Genomic DNA, 18,163 nt, shown 5'->3' with positions numbered 1-18,163 from the left:
ATAGAGAGAATTATATGAACTATGCTAGAGTTGTTGGATTGTTGACTTGGGATTGTTGTATTCATATGGGTGATGAAGAATGATGTTAATTACATCTAATTGAGATTGTAGAAGTAGCTAGAAGTAATAGAATGGGGATTAGGTGAAGAAAACACCATTAATGAGGGTTATAGAGCTTCATGCCCACCAAGTGTTTGATAAAATGCTTAGATGAACAAAACATGGATATTGTTGCTAATATAGAATCCCTATGACCTGTATTGCTATAGATTGAAGTTGAAGGGATTGAAGGACATTGTGTGATACACTCAAAAGTGGGAAGTTAAGGTATGTAGAACTTCCATCCACATGTGGGAATCTCTACGTTCTTCCCCATGATCCGTTTCGTAAAATCTATGAAGTTCAAATCCTAGGGCATTAAACCCAACATATTGGTAGCCCGTAATTATGTATGTATGTACATGAATTTTGTATCTATGTTCGTTATTGTAATCCTAATCTTCCATTACGGATATTAGGAATCCTAGCTTAATCCATGAATTATGAATTCTTCCTCATGTGTTCTCATCATGTTCATATGAAACTTTATGATCTTATTTGCAAGTTACAATCATGTTTTCAAGTCAATTACAAATATTTGATTATGAACTATTGTTATTACTCATGAATCAAGAATATGTTTACAAGTTATTTCATGAAACCATGTTTACAAGTTATTTCGTGAAATCATTATTTCAAGACAAGTACAAGTTAATTCACGAAAATCATAGGCTTCTTAGCCAACTATATTATGTTAATGTTTTTGGGAGTTGCACAAATTACCGAGAAGGCTCAGATAGCCTGAAACTACGTAGCCACCGTAGGACAAGGATCGCTCCGCCCAGATAAGACGATACCTTAATTTTACACTGAATGGATCCATCAGGTACCTTACTACCTTATACTCGGGCAAGGTATGAGGGTTCTGCTGGTCCGGCGAGGTACCAGACTCCACGTACCCACGTGGTGATTTACTACCTTATACTCTGGCAAGGTATGAGGGCTCTGCTGGTCCGGCGAGGTTCCAGACTCCACGTACCCACGTGGTGATATCATATGTCGGTTTATGAAATGCTCTCCCTACTTATCATGTTTTTATTTATGTTATATATATACATATGCACTCATGCTCATGTTCATGTCCAGGTTTTCAGTTTCAGTTCTTATCATGTTATTGCATGTCCCATGTTGTTTCTTTCGGTTGCTTTACATACCAGTACATTCAATGTGCTGACGTCCCCTTTTATTGCCTGGGGGCCTGCGTTTCACGATGCAGGTACTGATATACAGGACGACACATCTGCTCCGTAGGACAACATTCATATCAGCTTATTGGTGAGCCCCATCTCACTCGGGGTTTAGTCAACTTTTACTTTATGATTAATTATGCATCTAAAGGTATGCTGGGGGCCTTGTCCCAGTAAATATGTTTTCCAGTCAGACTCATGATAGAGGTTTCATAGACTAGACAAGTCAGTTATGTCATGTCAGACATTTGGAGTCGTATAGCCATTTTGGCTCACTCATGTTTAAACGAGTATTTTATTAAGTATTATGACTTACCATGTTTTATAAAGGCTCATCATGCATTCACGTTATATTCCGCTTATGTTATGTATCATGATGATTCAGCAAGCCATGTGGTTCGCTCGGTCACATGCAGTCAGGCACCGAGTGCCGTGTTACGTCCAGGCCATGGTTCGGGGCGTGACAAAGCTTGGTATCAGAGCCTAGGTTCAAGTGTCTTAGGGAGTCTATGAAACCGTGTCCAGTGGGGTCACTTTTATATGTGTGTGCGCGCCACACATATAAATAGTTGACCACCAGGACATTTAGGTTGTCCCACTTCTTTCAACTCTAGATCGTGCAATAGAGTTGTGTTCTCATAAATCACTCGAACTCATGTGTTGTTTCCCAATATACCAAATACGCCTCATCTCAGTGTATGAGGAAGATGTGAAACTAATCATTATCGGTGTGTTGCTTTCAGATAGAGTTATCAGGAGTTATTCTGACTCATGCGCATTGTATTCTTTCAGAAAATGCCTACTAAGAGAAAGGCAACTTCAGGCCCGAGGGATACCATTGATGGGACCCAAAGACGAACTCTCAGACTCCGAGAGTTCAAATTTTTCAATTCTGTGACTGTAGGTCATCAGGACCTGCTTCAAGTACCACTAACGTCCCGGCTCAGACCAATGTGAGGAAGAGGGTTTTTCATAATCCTATTTGCTGCAAGTGTAAAAAGAGACATCAAGGGGTGTGTCGCTATGGCACCCATAGATGTTTTGGGTGTGGCCGGAAGGGACACTATCTGAAAGACTGCCCACCAGTGAAACAGGATAACAAAAGCTTTTCGCACCCCATTTGCAGTAGGTGTGGAAAAAGACATGCAGGAGTGTGTAGGATGGGTTCGGATGTGTGCTATATTTGTGGTGTCCGAGGCCACATGAAAAGAGAATGCCCTTCAGTCAAGTACAATAGTAAGGCTAAGGGTGGTGGTGAAATTCGTTCCCCCAGACCAGGCATAACCAATTCGACAACACCGTTCGGAACCCGTAGTACTCGGGCACTAGCAGACCAAGACACTGATCGGGATGAAGTATTAGAATTAAGTGGGGATCAAGCACGTTATCATGATATGGTAAATCGCCAGGATTCCGATGTGTCGGTCACATGTGTCATAGGTATGCCAATAATTTTCCCTCCTCGTCACATATGAGATATTATGCCCTAGATCTATTATGTCTTATGTGGTTATTGTGCAGTTAATAGTTCAGATTTAAAGACCCCACGAGGTAGCATGTTACGAAGCTAACCGCAACAAGCATAAATTGTCCACGGTAGTTTTGAGTAGGGGAATAGCCTAAAATCCAACCACTTGTAATACTAGAAAGTCTCGACTTTTCAAGGACATAAATTTTGCCATATGATATATGTACATGACTAGGAAGGGACTGATGCGATAAGAAAACCATGAGCAGATGAAATTTCCCTAAGTGTGATCCATGTCTATAGTTCAGAAAGATAGTATACAACCCCAGAATAGAGTCAGATAAGGAGGAAAAGTTAGAAATAACCTTATACTTCACTTTAGTATTCAGAGAAGAATTTGAGAACATGATGTTAGAAAGTGGTTAACAGAAGCATAGTAAGTAAGTTTGAATAGATACAGTGAATTAGAAATGTTCAGCAAAGTTAGTAGAAGTACGATTTGAATTACTTAGTCAAGTTAACACTCTTAAGTGGGTGACAGTTCGGATACATTCGAATGTGTGTTAGAAACCAAGGGCTTAAGTTAAGTTCAGAGTAGAGTGATTAGTGGAAGAAGAAATCAGCTAAGCCATAAGAGAGCAAGCTACAGAAGAATAGCCTTTAAGAGTTGTCAAAAGGAGTTGTCCTAAGATTTACAATGTGAGCAGAGTTAAGTCATTAAGATGGAGTATGCCAGTTATGAATACAGTAGCAATCCGTTCATGTAAGTAAATTTAGTTTTTCCCCATGAGAAATTGCTCAGATGTGAGTCAAAAAAAAAAAAAAAAAAAGAGATCAAGTATAGGAAGTACAGCTCATGATTTAGGCAGACAAGAGAACTATGGTGAAAGAAGTTCACCGCTTATCCAAGCTAGGAATTCGACTTTCAGGCTCCGAAGTATGTGGAGTTGTTGCCCAGAACATGGTTTATCCCTCCTTAGTCATCGAAGTTAGAGAGAAGCAGTTTGGTGATTCCTTCTTGCTACAGATGAAAGAGGGGATTCATGAACAGAAAGTCTTAGCTTTTGAACAAGGGGGAGATAATGGAACCTTGAGATACCGAGGCATATTATACGTTCCAGATGTAGATGGAATCAGAGAGCTAATTATGTCAGGAGCTCACCATTCTAGGTCTACCTCGTTCAGCTAGGAGGCATGATTTAAATTGGGTGATTGTGGACGGACTTACGAAGTCAGCGCACTTCTTGCCAGTTAAGACCATAGATTGAACAGAAGATTATGCCAAGTCATATGTTAATGAAATTGCCATATGGTATGGGACCCTAGTGTCCATTATTTGAGATTATGGTGCTCAGTTCACAGCGAACTTCTGGAAATCCTTTCAGAAAGGATTGGGTACCAAGGCGAACCTTAGCACAGCTTTTCATCCTCAGACAAATACGCTATTCAGATCTCATGTTATAATATTCATGTTAGTTCAATACTCAGATATTTATGTCAGCTTAGTACTCAGATATCAGTCCAGTACTCACGTATTCATGCCAGTTAATTATTCAGTTAGCTCAGTATTCAGTCAGCCCAGTCTTCAGTCAGTTCAATAGACATTCAGTTTAGTATCTCAGCAGTTTAGTAATCTTGTATTCATTCAGTTCAGTAACTATGTGTCCTTGATTTCAATGGTAATTGGGATGACCATCTGCCTCTTATTGAGTTTACTTACAAAAAAAAAAAAAGATTACCATGCTAGTGTTGATATGGCACCGTTTGAAAACCCTTTTTGAGCGAAGGTGCAGGTCACCGATTAGTTAGTTTGAAATCGGCGAAGTAGAATTGTTAGGACCAGATTTAGTTTATCAGGCTATGGAGCAGGTCAAGTTAATTCAAGAGCGTTTGAACTCAGAGTCGCCAGAAGTCTTACATGGATGTGAGACGAAGGGACTTAAAATTTTCAGTAGATGATTGGGTGTTCCTTAAAGTCTCACCCATGAAGGGTGTCATGAGATTTGGCAAGAAAGGCAAACTCAGCCCCAGATATATTGGACCGTACAGAATTCTACGAAAGGTCGGACTAGTATCTTATGAACTTGAGTTGTCACAAGGTTTGGCTGCTGTACGTCCCGTGTTTCATGTTTCCATGTTGAGAAAGTGTGTAGGAGACCCGTCGTTGGTTGTTCCTACTGATACTAAAGCAGTTAAGGATAGTTTGACGTATGAGGAAATCCCCATAGCCATTCTTGACCGTCAGATTCGCAAGTTGAGGACTAAGGAAGTAGCCTCAGTGAAAGTCCTGTGGAAGATTCAGAGGGTTGAGAAAGCTACATGGGAAGCCGAGGAGGATATGAAATCCATGTACCCGCACTTGTTTCAGCCCGCAGAAGATATTTATGATGAAACACCAAGATTTTGAGGTATGTAAGCTTTCTTTTCATGCTTTTGGTCGTGTGTGGCCAATTTATAGTGCTATTGTGATGTAGCCCTGTGAGGCAATGATATTATGGGCTGTTGTGACAGGTTGGTAGTGCCATATTACAGGGGAAACTCTGGCGAAATTTTTGTAGAATCCCGAATGTTATCATTTGAGGACGAACGTTCCAACAGAGGGGGAGAATGTTACACCTAGGAAATTTCCCCGTTAGCGTACCGCGAATAGACCCACGAAGGGTATGACGTATACGACATGTTGACAAGTAAGAAGTAATATTTAATGATTCTAAATGAGATTTCAAAGACACTTGTGGTAGGAGACGAAAGTTGTTAAGGAAAGCAAGGTTTATGTTGTGTGTCAGGCAAGAATTACGAGTATCGAATTAATGATGGCCTAATGACATTTTAGAGAAGAGTTATAATGTCCCTTATGTATTAATGTCTCACGTTTCACGTTTCACGTTCAAGTTCATGTATTCGCTATTCATATCTCATGTTTGGGCACTGATGTTTTCATGAAACTATGTCATGTCAGTTTCCATGCCCTACGTCATGTTATGTCTCATGTTCCACGCTCATGTAAGCTATCCAGTTCCCATGTTCATGCCTCAGTATTCATGTTTCCATATAATCATGTCATGTTAGTTCAGTCTCCATGTTTCATGTCATGTTTCCTTCATGTTCATGTAGTCAAGCCATATTATTAACCATGACCCATCATTCGAGGATGAATGATCCCAAGGGGGAGATATTGTAACACCCCGCATCTTGGAACTGAGTTTAAGCTCATATCATTAGAGTTCTAATGGAAACATTGAAGGTTTGAACGTTTTGCGAAAACGGTTGATAGGCCTATTTCGGGCAGCGGTAACTCCTTGATCGGTTTGGAATTTGGGAAGGTACTATCAATGAAGTTGTAGTATGTAGAAATACCTTTCTAACGATATAAGGACCAAGCCAATCAGATATTGGAGCAAGGAGATATGATCGTCTCAATATGGCTAATAGTAAGACACTTGAAATCCTATAGAATCGGCTAAGTTTGTGATACGTCTGACTTCCAGTCGAATTTAGTGAAAATCCGTTGGGAATTGGAGAAACATTCCTTGACGAAAGTTGTAGCCCTTTGAAATATCTTTCCAACGGTATCTTACGGGGGTCAAACAGACATCTGTACAAAGAGGTATGCCCATTTTACTGAAGCCTATTCGCTGGAAATTTCACCTGAGTTACGGTCACTGTTACGGACCGTAACACGTGTTACGGGCCGTAACAGTGGACCGTAACATGCCAAAAATTTCCAGAACCTCACTGGAAATTTTCACCAAGGTACGGTACCAAGTTACGGTCCGTACTTCGTGTTACGGGACCGTAACAGTGACCGTATCTTGGTCCGTATGTACGTTACGGGTCACCTGACTTCGGGTGGCCATAACCCTATCATAAATTGGGAATTTGGGAAAACTCAAAGAACGAAAGTTGTAGATAATTGAAATACCTTTCCAACCATAGGTCGTGGGCTCACAGGTGACATCGGGATAGGGAGATATGGACGTTTTAAGATAGGAAGGTCCCAACCAGATTTCAAGTTGGGTCAAACCCATTTCCCCTTAGTATTTAAGGGAAATACTCAACCCTAGCAGCCACATTTCTCATAATTTCAGACTTTAGAGAGATAAATAGGGAGATATAGGAGAGTTAGAGAGAGAAAGTAGATAATCAACCAAGTTGAAGGCCCCAAATCCCGAGGCTCGTGAAGGATAAAGTGTAGTACAAGTTGTTGCCGTCATTCTAAGCTAAAACTCGAACTTGGGGATGTTGATTTCGTGGTGACTACTCATAAACGGTAATGTTTCTACTCCCTAATCATTTATAGTTGTGAATTGATGAATTCTTGGAAGAAAAATAAATGGGTTTGATAGAGAGAATTATATGAACTATGCTAGAGTTGTTGGATTGTTGACTTGGGATTGTTGTATTCATATGGGTGATGAAGAATGATGTTAATTACATCTAATTGAGATTGTAGAAGTAGCTAGAAGTAATAGAATGGGGATTAGGTGAAGAAAACACCATTAATGAGGGTTATAGAGCTTCATGCCCACCAAGAGTTTGATAAAATGCTTAGATGAACAAAACATGGATATTGTTGCTAATATAGAATCCCTATGACCTGTATTGCTATAGATTGAAGTTGAAGGGATTGAAGGACATTGTGTGATACGCTCAAAAGCGGGAAGTTAAGGTATGTAGAACTTCCATCCACATGTGGGAATCTCTACGTTCTTCCCCATGATCCGTTTCGTAAAATCTATGAAGTTCAAATCCTAGGGCATTAAACCCAACATATTGGTAGCCCGTAATTATGTATGTATGTACATGAATTTTGTATCTATGTTCGTTATTGTAATCCTAATCTTCCATTACGGATATTAAGAATCCTAGCTTAATCCATGAATCATGAATTCTTCCTCATGTGTTCTCATCATGTTCATATGAAACTTTATGATCTTATTTGCAAGTTACAATCATGTTTTCAAGTCAATTACAAATATATGATTATGAACTATTGTTATTACTCATGAATCAAGAATATGTTTACAAGTTATTTCATGAAACCATGTTTACAAGTTATTTCGTGAAATCATTATTTCAAGACAAGTACAAGTTAATTCACGAAAATCATGGGCTTCTTAGCCAACTATATTATGTTAATGTTTTTGGGAGTTGCACAAATTACCGAGAAGGCTCAGATAGCCTGAAACTACGTAGCCACCGTAGGACAAGGATCGCTCCGCCCAGATAAGACGATACCTTAATTTTACACTGAATGGATCCATCAGGTACCTTACTACCTTATACTCGGGCAAGGTATGAGGGCTCTGCTGGTCCGGCGAGGTACCAGACTCCACGTACCCACGTGGTGATTTACTACCTTATACTCTGGCAAGGTATGAGGGCTCTGCTGGTCCGGCGAGGTACCAGACTCCACGTACCCACGTGGTGATATCATATGTCGGTTTATGAAATGCTCTCCCTACTTATCATGTTTTTATTTATGTTATATATATACATATGCACTCATGCTCATGTTCGTGTCCAGGTTTTCAGTTTCAGTTCTTATCATGTTATTCCATGTCCCATGTTGTTTCTTTCGGTTGCTTTACATACCAGTACATTCAATGTGCTGACGTCCCCTTTTATTGCCTGGGGGCCTGCGTTTCACGATGCAGGTACTGATATACAGGACGACACATCTGCTCCGTAGGACAACATTCATATCAGCTTATTGGTGAGCCCCATCTCACTCGGGGTTTAGTCAACTTTTACTTTATGATTAATTATGCATCTAAAGGTATGCTGGGGGCCTTGTCCCAGTAAATATGTTTTCCAGTCAGACTCATGATAGAGGTTTCATAGACTAGACAAGTCAGTTATGTCATGTCAGACATTTGGAGTCGTATAGCCATTTTGGCTCACTCATGTTTAAACGAGTATTTTATTAAGTATTATGACTTACCATGTTTTATAAAGGCTCATCATGCATTCACGTTATATTCCGCTTATGTTATGTATCATGATGATTCAGCAAGCCATGTGGTTCGCTCGGTCACATGCAGTCAGGCACCGAGTGCCGTGTTACGTCCAGGCCATGGTTCGGGGCGTGACACTCCGGCCCACAAAAGCTCCACTATAAACAAGAGTTACAAAAATGTTCTCTAAATGGCTACAACAACAAAGCCAAGCACGGAGCACCAATACATAAAAGATAGCACCAAAACTAGCGAAGAAATGAGAGAAATCACCCCCAAAAATGAGTTACTGTCCGTACTCGAAAACTGGAGCTACAGACTACAACATCCGATCTCCACCGTCGAAATCGAAGAACCAGATGTTAAGAACCCCCAGTTCAAATTTCAGCATGATCCAAAGGTTAACGAATCGGAAAACGCAATTTAAAGCGGATTACTGTAGCAGAAAATTTCTGGACGAAAATCTGCTTTCTCTCTCACATTTTTCTCTCTATATGGCTGCTATGAATTCACTCTTGTGTTGTGAAAATAAGACCTAAATTGATACTATATATAAAAGAAATTTTTGGGCAAAATTGGTCTGGTTCAAATTGGATTGAGTTTTATTAATCCAATTCCACATAGGAAAGGAAAATCCAAAAACCTAACAAATGAGAGATTCTTAGAACCCAAATATTGTCGAGATCCCTCGTTAAAGCTTATGTTTGGTGTAAACACCCGGTGCGGACATGTTTTCACCATTGAAAAATATTTATTGAACATTTTGAAACAATGAACTTAAAATAAATTCATTTGAGTCATTTAAATTTCCAAATGGTTTATTAATTAACATTGAATAGTAGTACATTGAATCCAGAAACTAATATACATTCAGATACATTTAAGTCCTTTTGTTCAAGGTAATTAACTTCATCTCTATAAATTGGATTATCTGGTGGGCATATACATGATCGAATTCATCTCCTTTCCCTTCAAAGCATGATAGCTCATTCTGAATCCCTTAAATTCTTTTAGATAGCAATTTCCTGCAAAAGAAATGGGTAGCCTTCAAATTCTCTCTGTTTTACTCTTTTCACTCTTTTTGGCAAAATGCAACTCCCAAGAAGACTTTTTCCACTGTCTTACCAAACACTCTAATAAAAATAACATTACCAAAAATATTTACACTCCAAATTCTCCAACTTATTCATCCATCCTAGAATATGCTCAAAAAAACCCCAGATGGTTGAATTCTTCACATCCCCAATTCATTGTCTCCCCTAGAAAAGAATCAGAAATCAAGCCTGTTATTCGTTGTGCTAAAAAACTAGACTTGCAAATCAAAATAAAAAGCGGTGGCCACGACTATGAAGGCATATCTTATCGCTCTGAATCCCCGTTTGTTATGCTTGATTTAAGCAATCTTAATAAAATCAAGATTAATTTAAATGAAGAAACTGTTTGGGTTCAAGCAGGCGCGACCATCGGCCAGTTGTACCATGCAATTGCCAATAAAAGTAAAGTGCATGGATTTCCAGGCGGAGTCTGCTTCAGTGTTGGCACTGGTGGACTAATCAGTGGTGGTGGGCTCGGTCCATTGATAAGGAAATATGGCCTAGCAGCTGATAATGTTGTAGATGCCCGCGTAATGAATGTAAAGGGAAAAATTCTTGATAGAAAGAAAATGAAAAAAGATTTGTTTTGGGCGATACGAGGAGGTGGAGGAGCAAGTTTCGGTGTTATTCTAGCATGGAAACTAAAATTGGTTCGTGTTCCTGAAAAGGTTACTGTTTTCACAATTCGTAGAAAGTTAAAGGGTAACCGAGATCTCCTCCAAAAATGGCAAAACATATCACATCAACTCCCTGAAGATTTGTTCATCAGGGCGATTATAAATGGAGCAGGAAATGATACTGAAAAGCATGTAGAATTCTATTTTCAAGCACAATATGTTGGGCCCGTTGACGAATTAATTCCTCTCCTCAAACAATACTTCCCTGAGTTTAACTTGGAGCGAAAAGATTGCTTCGAAGACACTGCTGCTAATGCAGAGAAAGAATGCTACGAAGTCCCCTGGATCGGATCAGTCTTATATTTCTTTTCCAGGAAACCAAATGCATCACATGAAGTTTTAATAGAAAAAACTATTCCAATACATAAAAATTATCTCAAAGGGACATCTGATTTTGTGAAGACTCCAATTCCAGAAAGTGGTTGGGAAATGATAGAAAGACTCTTTCTAGAAGAAGAAAGACCCCAGATGATTTTGGAGCCATTTGGTGGGAAAATGGATGAAATCTCAGAATCTGAAATTCCTTTCCCTCATAGAAAGGGGAATTTGTATAATATTCAGTACTTGGTGAGATGGGGTGATAATAGTGAGAGCATATCGAGCAAGAAGATAGCATCGATTAGGAAACTTTACAAGGAAATGGAGCCATATGTTGCAAAAAATCCAAGAACTGCTTATCTGAATTACAGGGACCTCGATTTTGGGACTAATAAAAAAGACTACAGTTACTCCAAGGCCAAAATATGGGGTGAAAAGTATTTTATTGGAAACTTTGAGAGGTTGGCCAAAGTGAAGAGTAAGGTGGATCCCAACAATTTCTTCAGAAATGAACAAAGTATTCCACCTTATCAATTGTGATACTGATATAGCTGAAGAATACTGGAGTTCATGCAAGGTTTTATGTGCATATTAATCACTAAATAATAATAAGATCCAAGCAGGATGTTTGAAGTTTTAAAAAATAAAGACTCCTTTTACTAGAATTAAGAAAATCACGGTGACAATTTTGGTATATGTGCTACAAAAGTATCGTTTTGTCGACTTTAGTACAGCTTTGCTGAACAAATTTTGAATGCTTATCTTTTAGGGGTTAGAATAAATCTAGAATACTGCTCAAAGGATAGATATTTACTCGCATTCAATATCAGGCATTTATATTGTCTGTCCAGTTCGTAATTTTTTGCCTAAAACCAAAATCAAACCAAATTATGTCAGTTTTTAAAATTAGAAATGATAATCAACCAAGCCAAAAAAGTGTCTGTTTTTATGTTCGGTTTATTTCAATTTTCAGTTTGGTTCAGTTTTCCGTGAACACCCTAATATGAGCAATAGAGATCTTGATTTTTGGACCAACCAAGAAGACTATAGCTATTCCAAGGCCAAAATTTGGGGTGAAAAGTATTTCAAAGGCAACTTTGAGAGGTTGGCTAAAGTGAAGAGTATGGTAGATACAGGCAATTTTTCAGATACCAACAAGTTTTCTACCTTTTGCTGCAACAGGAATGACAAATTTAGCTGAAGAAGCATGGCCAAGTGATTACATCCACCTGACAATTATTCTGATATGAACTTCTTGCAAATGCATCCACAAAGGCAAAAGGGAATATAAATGTACTTCACATGGATGGTGATCAAAATGCAAACATATGTCATGCCTTCTTTACTACAGTTATATAGTAGTAATACATCTTGTGAACCTGACGTTGCTTCATATGATCCCACAGCAGCTAATTTGGACCATAAGCTTCAACATCATTTTACGTTTTGCAAGTACGGACTTTGAATCCAGATTGATTCTAGCTCAAGGGTCATCTCTCTGAGACATAAGGCTAGTTGTGATATCTCTGACTCCATGGTTTAAAATTCAAACATCAATGTTTGATCAAGCGACAGTAGGTATACGTAGCAAACACACACATCTCATTGGAACATTAAAAGTTATATGCTCTCAAGTCTCATCAATGGTTCATGTAACTAGTTTCAGTTTATTACTACTGCAAATTATCGGCTGTTTCATAGAAATCCCACAGATGTGGTGCTTTTAGCAAAGATAAGTTTTCTTATTGTCCCCTGTAACCTAAGTTGCTTGGACTCTCCAAAAATGTTGCCGCATCCGTGTCGGATCCTCCAAAAATACACTACTTTTGGAGGATCCGACACGCACCCGCTGATATTTTTAAAGAGTCCGAGTAGCCTAGCCCGTAACTTTTACTTAAAATTTGCAGGCCATTGGTCCTAGAAAGATCTCTCCCAGTTAGGGATGGCAATGGGGCGGGGCGGTTGCAGGGCAGTTTTTTTCTCAACCACAAAATTTAAACCCGCCCCGCTTCACATAGCCTTTCACCCGCATCCAGCCGCCCCGCACTGCTTAAGTGTTTTCTTCCTTTTTGTTTTTGATCTTTTGGCTGGAATTTTCCATATCAGTTAAGGATTTAAGTTTGGATATTTATTATTTATATCAACCATGCATATTTTATTCTATGAATTGAAACCTCAAAACTTAAATGCTGCCATATCTAAAGAGTTGTAACTCTCTTGTTAAATTTCATTTTCAGTAAGAATACGTGTTTAATTTTGTGGTAAATAATGTGTTAAATATGGAAAGAAAACAAGCCCAAACTAGGCAAAATAAATACTGATGATTCGCAAGATTGGTTCCAACTGCTTGTGAGAAATTATACAACTTTTCTCCAATTAATACAGGATTTTAGAAGAGCAAAAATATAAGTAAATCAGAAGTGCAATAGCTGGCAGTGAATTAGAAGTGCAGCACCAGCACCCGCACCCGCGCATATAATGTAAAAAAATTATTTAGACCCGCCCCGTATAGGTCTAAATCCGCACCGCCCCATTGCCATCCTTACTCCCCCAATGCTAGCTGACAAACTCTTGGTTATATCACATGCAGAAAAAGTTATAGACAACGGTGGAGATAATACAACTTTTGCTCTGCTTGACATCAGTGTAGCTAAAATGAAATACTCTGTTACTCAAAATTTGTAATAACTTAACTTTAATGTTTATTAAGATACAAATCTCATGCTTGCTTCCTTAGTTAGTTGAACTCTGGAAGCTAATTAATGATCGGCTCAAAGAGTTTTGTGATTTTCAAAACATGTTTTTGAGAACCAAAAATAGAAATTAACGGATAAAGTAATAAAGTAAAATGATGCATATGCTAATTGGCCATCTAAAGACTTGAGTTTTAAATGAATATCCTTGCCTTGGATCGACTGTATTCATACCTTTCTTCTTGAAAAACCTAATGACAGTGGCCACAGGCACTGAGAGTATGTGAAAGAGGAAATCAACACATTTCTTTTCAACCTCAGCAAATAGAACTCACTAAGCCTTGGTGTCGATCAATAGCTTCATGTTCAATTTGCATTCAAAAGTCTCCATTTTAGTTATTTGAGAAAGAAGATCAGGCGCTTTAGTATTTTAAAACATCCGGTAAGTTATGTTCTGGATATTGATCTACATTTAAATAGTGTCACTTGCTTCATCGTCATACTTTTAATTAGTAGTCTAAAAGTCACCAAATCAAGAATCTCTTCGCTGATCTCTAACATGTGTAGAGTTCAAGGAGTTTGGAATGAATTGTATATTAAAATTGGTGAAACGTTTTTTTATTATGTAAACGGGCAGATAAAGGAATTGAAAAAGCAATCAATGAATGTTATTCCAATTGGAATGCTCCATTTCTCACTTATCCGTTCAATGTTTGTATACTAGAATGTAAATTTACTTTTCGGATAAGGCTAAAATGGTCACTTAATTTTTAATGGGCATTTAGATAATTTAACTTTTACTTGGGGGCTTCGCACTTATAGTACACTATGATGATGATGATTAATCTCGTCTTTGATTCCTGGATTGTATTGCAAGAAAACAATAACGTAAAATTGTCCCTTATGAACGTGTCAGACCTGAACTCTCTATTATTATGTATACAATAATAATCTTAATCACGTTAATATTCAGCTCATGAGAATAATAGAGAGATTCCTAGAGCCCAAATATTAATTCAGATCCCTTGTTAAAATATATGTTTGGTGTAAACGCCTAGTGCGGACATATATCACCATTGAAAAATAATGTTTGAACATTTTGAAACATTGAATTTGTCTTAAATTCATTTTCCTTTAAATTTTTCCAAATGAATTATTCATTGAATTGAAGTACATCTAATCCAGAAACTAATGTACATTCAAATACATTAACTCCTTTGGTCAAAGTTAAACTGGTGAGTTTATGAAGAAACTAATCTGGACATTCAAATACATTAAATTCATCTCTATAAATTGGCTTATTTGAAAGGGAAGCCATAAGCAAACTTTTATTCCAAAGAAAAGAAATGGGTAGCCTTCATATCCTCTCTTTGTTACTCTGTTCAGTCTTTTTGGCAAAATGTTACTCACATGATGACTTTCTCCACTGTCTTTCTAAATACCCTGAAACCAACATAACCAAAAATATTTACACTCCAGATTCTCCAACTTATTCATCTATCCTAGAATATGCTCAAAAAAACCCGAGATGGTTGAATTCTTCACATCCCCTTTTCATTGCCTCCCCTAGAAAAGAATCAGAAATCAAGCCTGTCATTCTTTGTAGTAAAAATGTAGGCCTACAAATTAAGATCAAAAGTGGTGGCCACGACTATGAAGGCCTATCTTATCGCTCTGAATCCCCCTTTGTTTTGCTTGATTTAAGCAATCTTAACAAAGTCAAGATTGATTTAAATGAAGAAACAGTTTGGGTTCAAGCAGGGGCGACGCTCGGCCAGCTTTACTATGCAATTGCCAAAAAAGGTAAAGTGCATGGAGTTTCAGGCGGTGTCTGCTTTAGTATTGGCACTGGTGGCATCATCAGTGGTGGTGGGCTCGGCGCATTGATGAGGAAATTTGGCCTAGCAGCCGATAACGTTGTAGACGCTCATGTAATGGATGTAAATGGAAAAATTCTTGACAGGGAGGAAATGGGAGAAGATTTGTTTTGGGCGATAAGAGGAGGTGGAGGAGCAAGTTTTGGTGTTATTCTAGCATGGAAACTAAAATTGGTTCGTGTCCCTGAAAAGGTTACTGTTTTCACGATACATAGGAAGTTAGAGGGTAACCGAGATCTCCTCCAAAAATGGCAAAACATATCACATCAACTCCCTGAAGATTTGTTCATCAGGGCGATTATTCAAAATGGCGGATCATCAGCAGGAAATAATAGTAAAAAGCATGTGGAATACTATTTACAGGCACTATATGTTGGGCATGTTGATGAGTTAATTCCTCTGCTCAACCAATTCTTCCCTGAATTTAATTTAACACGAAAAGATTGTTTCCAGGAGACTGATAATTCAGAGAAAGAATGCTATGAAGTTCCCTGGAGCGGATCAGTCTTGTATTTCTATGGTAGGAAAACAAATGAGTCACTTGAAGTTTTGCTAGAAAAGAATATCCCAACTCAGAAAAGTTATAACAAAGGAACATCTGATTTTTTGAAGACTCCAATTCCGGAAAGTGGTTGGGAAATGATAGAAAGACTCTTTCTAGAAGAAGAAAGACCCCAGATGATTTTGGATCCATTTGGTGGAAAAATGGATGAAATATCAGAATCTGAAATTCCATTCCCTCATAGAAAGGGCAGTTTGTATAATATTCAGTACTTGGTGTACTGGGGTAATAACAGTGAGAGTATATCAAGCCAGAAGATAGCATGGATGAGGAAATTATACAAGGAAATGGAGCCATATGTTGCAAAAAATCCAAGAACTGCTTATCTTAATTACAGGGATCTTGATTTTGGAACTAATCAAGAAGATTACAGCTATTCCAATGCCAAAATATGGGGTGAAAAGTATTTTAATGGAAACTTGGAGAGGTTGGCCAAAGTGAAAAGTAAGGTGGATCCCAGCAATTTCTTCAGAAATGAACAAAGTATTCCACCTTATCAATCATCATACTACTAATATATCTGAAGAAGATTGGAGTTCATGCAAGGTTGCTTGAAGTTTTACAAATTAAAGTCTCTTTTTTCTAGAATATAAGAAAACTAGTGAATTTGTCCGCACTTCGCGCGCGCACTTCGCGCGGCTTAAAATATCAACTCATTAAATTCATGAAACAAATTTTAAAATATTCGAGTGCTAAAAAGCCTTTTAGTGTTCAAATTTAAACATATAAGTCTTTCAGTTTTAATTCATTTTATTATTAATTCTTAATTTTAATACTTTTCGTAATTTTGGACTGCGTAAGGATTATTGATATCCTGAAGATTTTTTATTTTTGTAATTTAGACTGCTTTTTTTCTTTTTATAAAGAAAGGAAAAACTTCTTTAAGAAAGTTGTAGCTCTCTCTATATGTATAAACATGTAATGTTTTCTTAGTATATGGAGTATATAAAAGGATATATGTTAAAAAATAGAAAAGTGTGTGTGTCAACATTATTTTAAACCAACAAAAAATTCATGTCATGTTTAAGATCACAAATTTTATAAATATATTACAAAGGAAGTGAAATTCATCTCTACAAAATATCCTTTTATATGACTTGACTTAAATTCTCGTTCTCTAAGTGTCTTCTCGGAGGCTTGGAGCCATCATCTTCATCAAGCATTCTTGGATGAGTTGGTACCTAAAGATGCTTGAGAATGCCTATCACCATCTTTCCCTTTAGTGAATTCCAGTCATGCCAAGCCATCTAGCTATAGCTTATACTGAAATTGTAAATTATCCATTAAGTTCTTCAAAAGTGAACAATGTATAATCTAGTTGAATTCAAATGCAAAATGGCCGCTTAGGAGGCTGTGCTCAAAAGTACGAATGAAGTTGTTTGATATACATTCAGCTGATAAGTAGTGCATTGATTAGTGAGAGTAGAGGAAAATAAAGACTCATAATTGAATGGGAATGTAAATACTCACAATTAAATGCCCAAATTCAAGAAATTGTTTCGTAACTTCTTCTGTATGGCATGCTTGGAAGAAAAAAGAAGAAAATGTCAAATTAAAAGAGTTAAAAGGGGTGTCTTTTGAGATTTTCTAATATAACACATCTATGGGAGAAAAAAGGAATTAGTGAAAAGGCCAAAAAAAAAAGGAGAAATAAAAAGAACAATTGTATTTGTTGGCCAAAAGAGGTGTCACGTCACATTTTCTATTTCTAGCTTTATATGAGTCCGCGACTTTATAGCACAAAAAAAAAACACATAACTAAGTTTCACACACGAATTGAAGCCAACAAAATCTGCCCCTGCTTTTGTTCTTTGGGCAATTTTTTTAAAAATTAACGTTTTTTCCGTACTTTGTATTACATCCCGTATTTTCATACGTTGGAAAGTGTGCGAGTTATATGATATTAGTAACGGACACGAGGTTATCCCCCAAGCTTATAGGTGGTTAAAGTGATGGTACGCATGTATCGTAAGGATTTGAAGTTAAACCAATCGAAGAAAATAAGTTTCGTCGAGGTTCAAAATTTATTTGAATGGAATACGGTCCAAGCTATAATATCCCGTATTTTTGGACTAGAAAATTTAATTGTCCAACATGAGCAAATTTACCCGACCCCGGAGAATTCGATCGTATCCAAGGATGAAAATCAAGAGCTCGGTGTATACGAGAAATGAAGTCTCAAAATTATTTAAGACGAAAAAGTGGGACGACGATGATTGAAAATAATATTT

At 37.7% G+C, this 18,163-nt stretch overlaps 2 protein-coding genes across 2 annotated transcripts; both read left to right on the top strand.

The window, feature by feature from the left end:
• Nucleotides 1–9,712: 9,712 nt before the first annotated feature.
• Nucleotides 9,713–11,533, top strand: LOC132623491 (berberine bridge enzyme-like 22). The gene has a single exon (XM_060338254.1). The coding sequence runs from the start codon at nucleotides 9,748–9,750 to the stop codon at nucleotides 11,338–11,340; it is 1,593 nt and encodes a 530-aa protein (XP_060194237.1). The 5' UTR covers nucleotides 9,713–9,747; the 3' UTR covers nucleotides 11,341–11,533.
• A 3,285-nt stretch (nucleotides 11,534–14,818) lies between these two features.
• On the top strand, nucleotides 14,819–16,650 carry LOC132622285 (berberine bridge enzyme-like 22). The gene has a single exon (XM_060336871.1). The coding sequence runs from the start codon at nucleotides 14,840–14,842 to the stop codon at nucleotides 16,445–16,447; it is 1,608 nt and encodes a 535-aa protein (XP_060192854.1). The 5' UTR covers nucleotides 14,819–14,839; the 3' UTR covers nucleotides 16,448–16,650.
• The last annotated feature ends 1,513 nt before the right edge of the window (nucleotides 16,651–18,163 follow it).

Source organism: Lycium barbarum, chromosome 12 (assembly GCF_019175385.1).
Source record: "Lycium barbarum isolate Lr01 chromosome 12, ASM1917538v2, whole genome shotgun sequence".
NCBI lineage: Eukaryota > Viridiplantae > Streptophyta > Magnoliopsida > Solanales > Solanaceae > Lycium > Lycium barbarum.
Note: the sequence above shows the minus strand (reverse complement) of the source record. Positions and strands in the feature narration are given on the sequence as shown.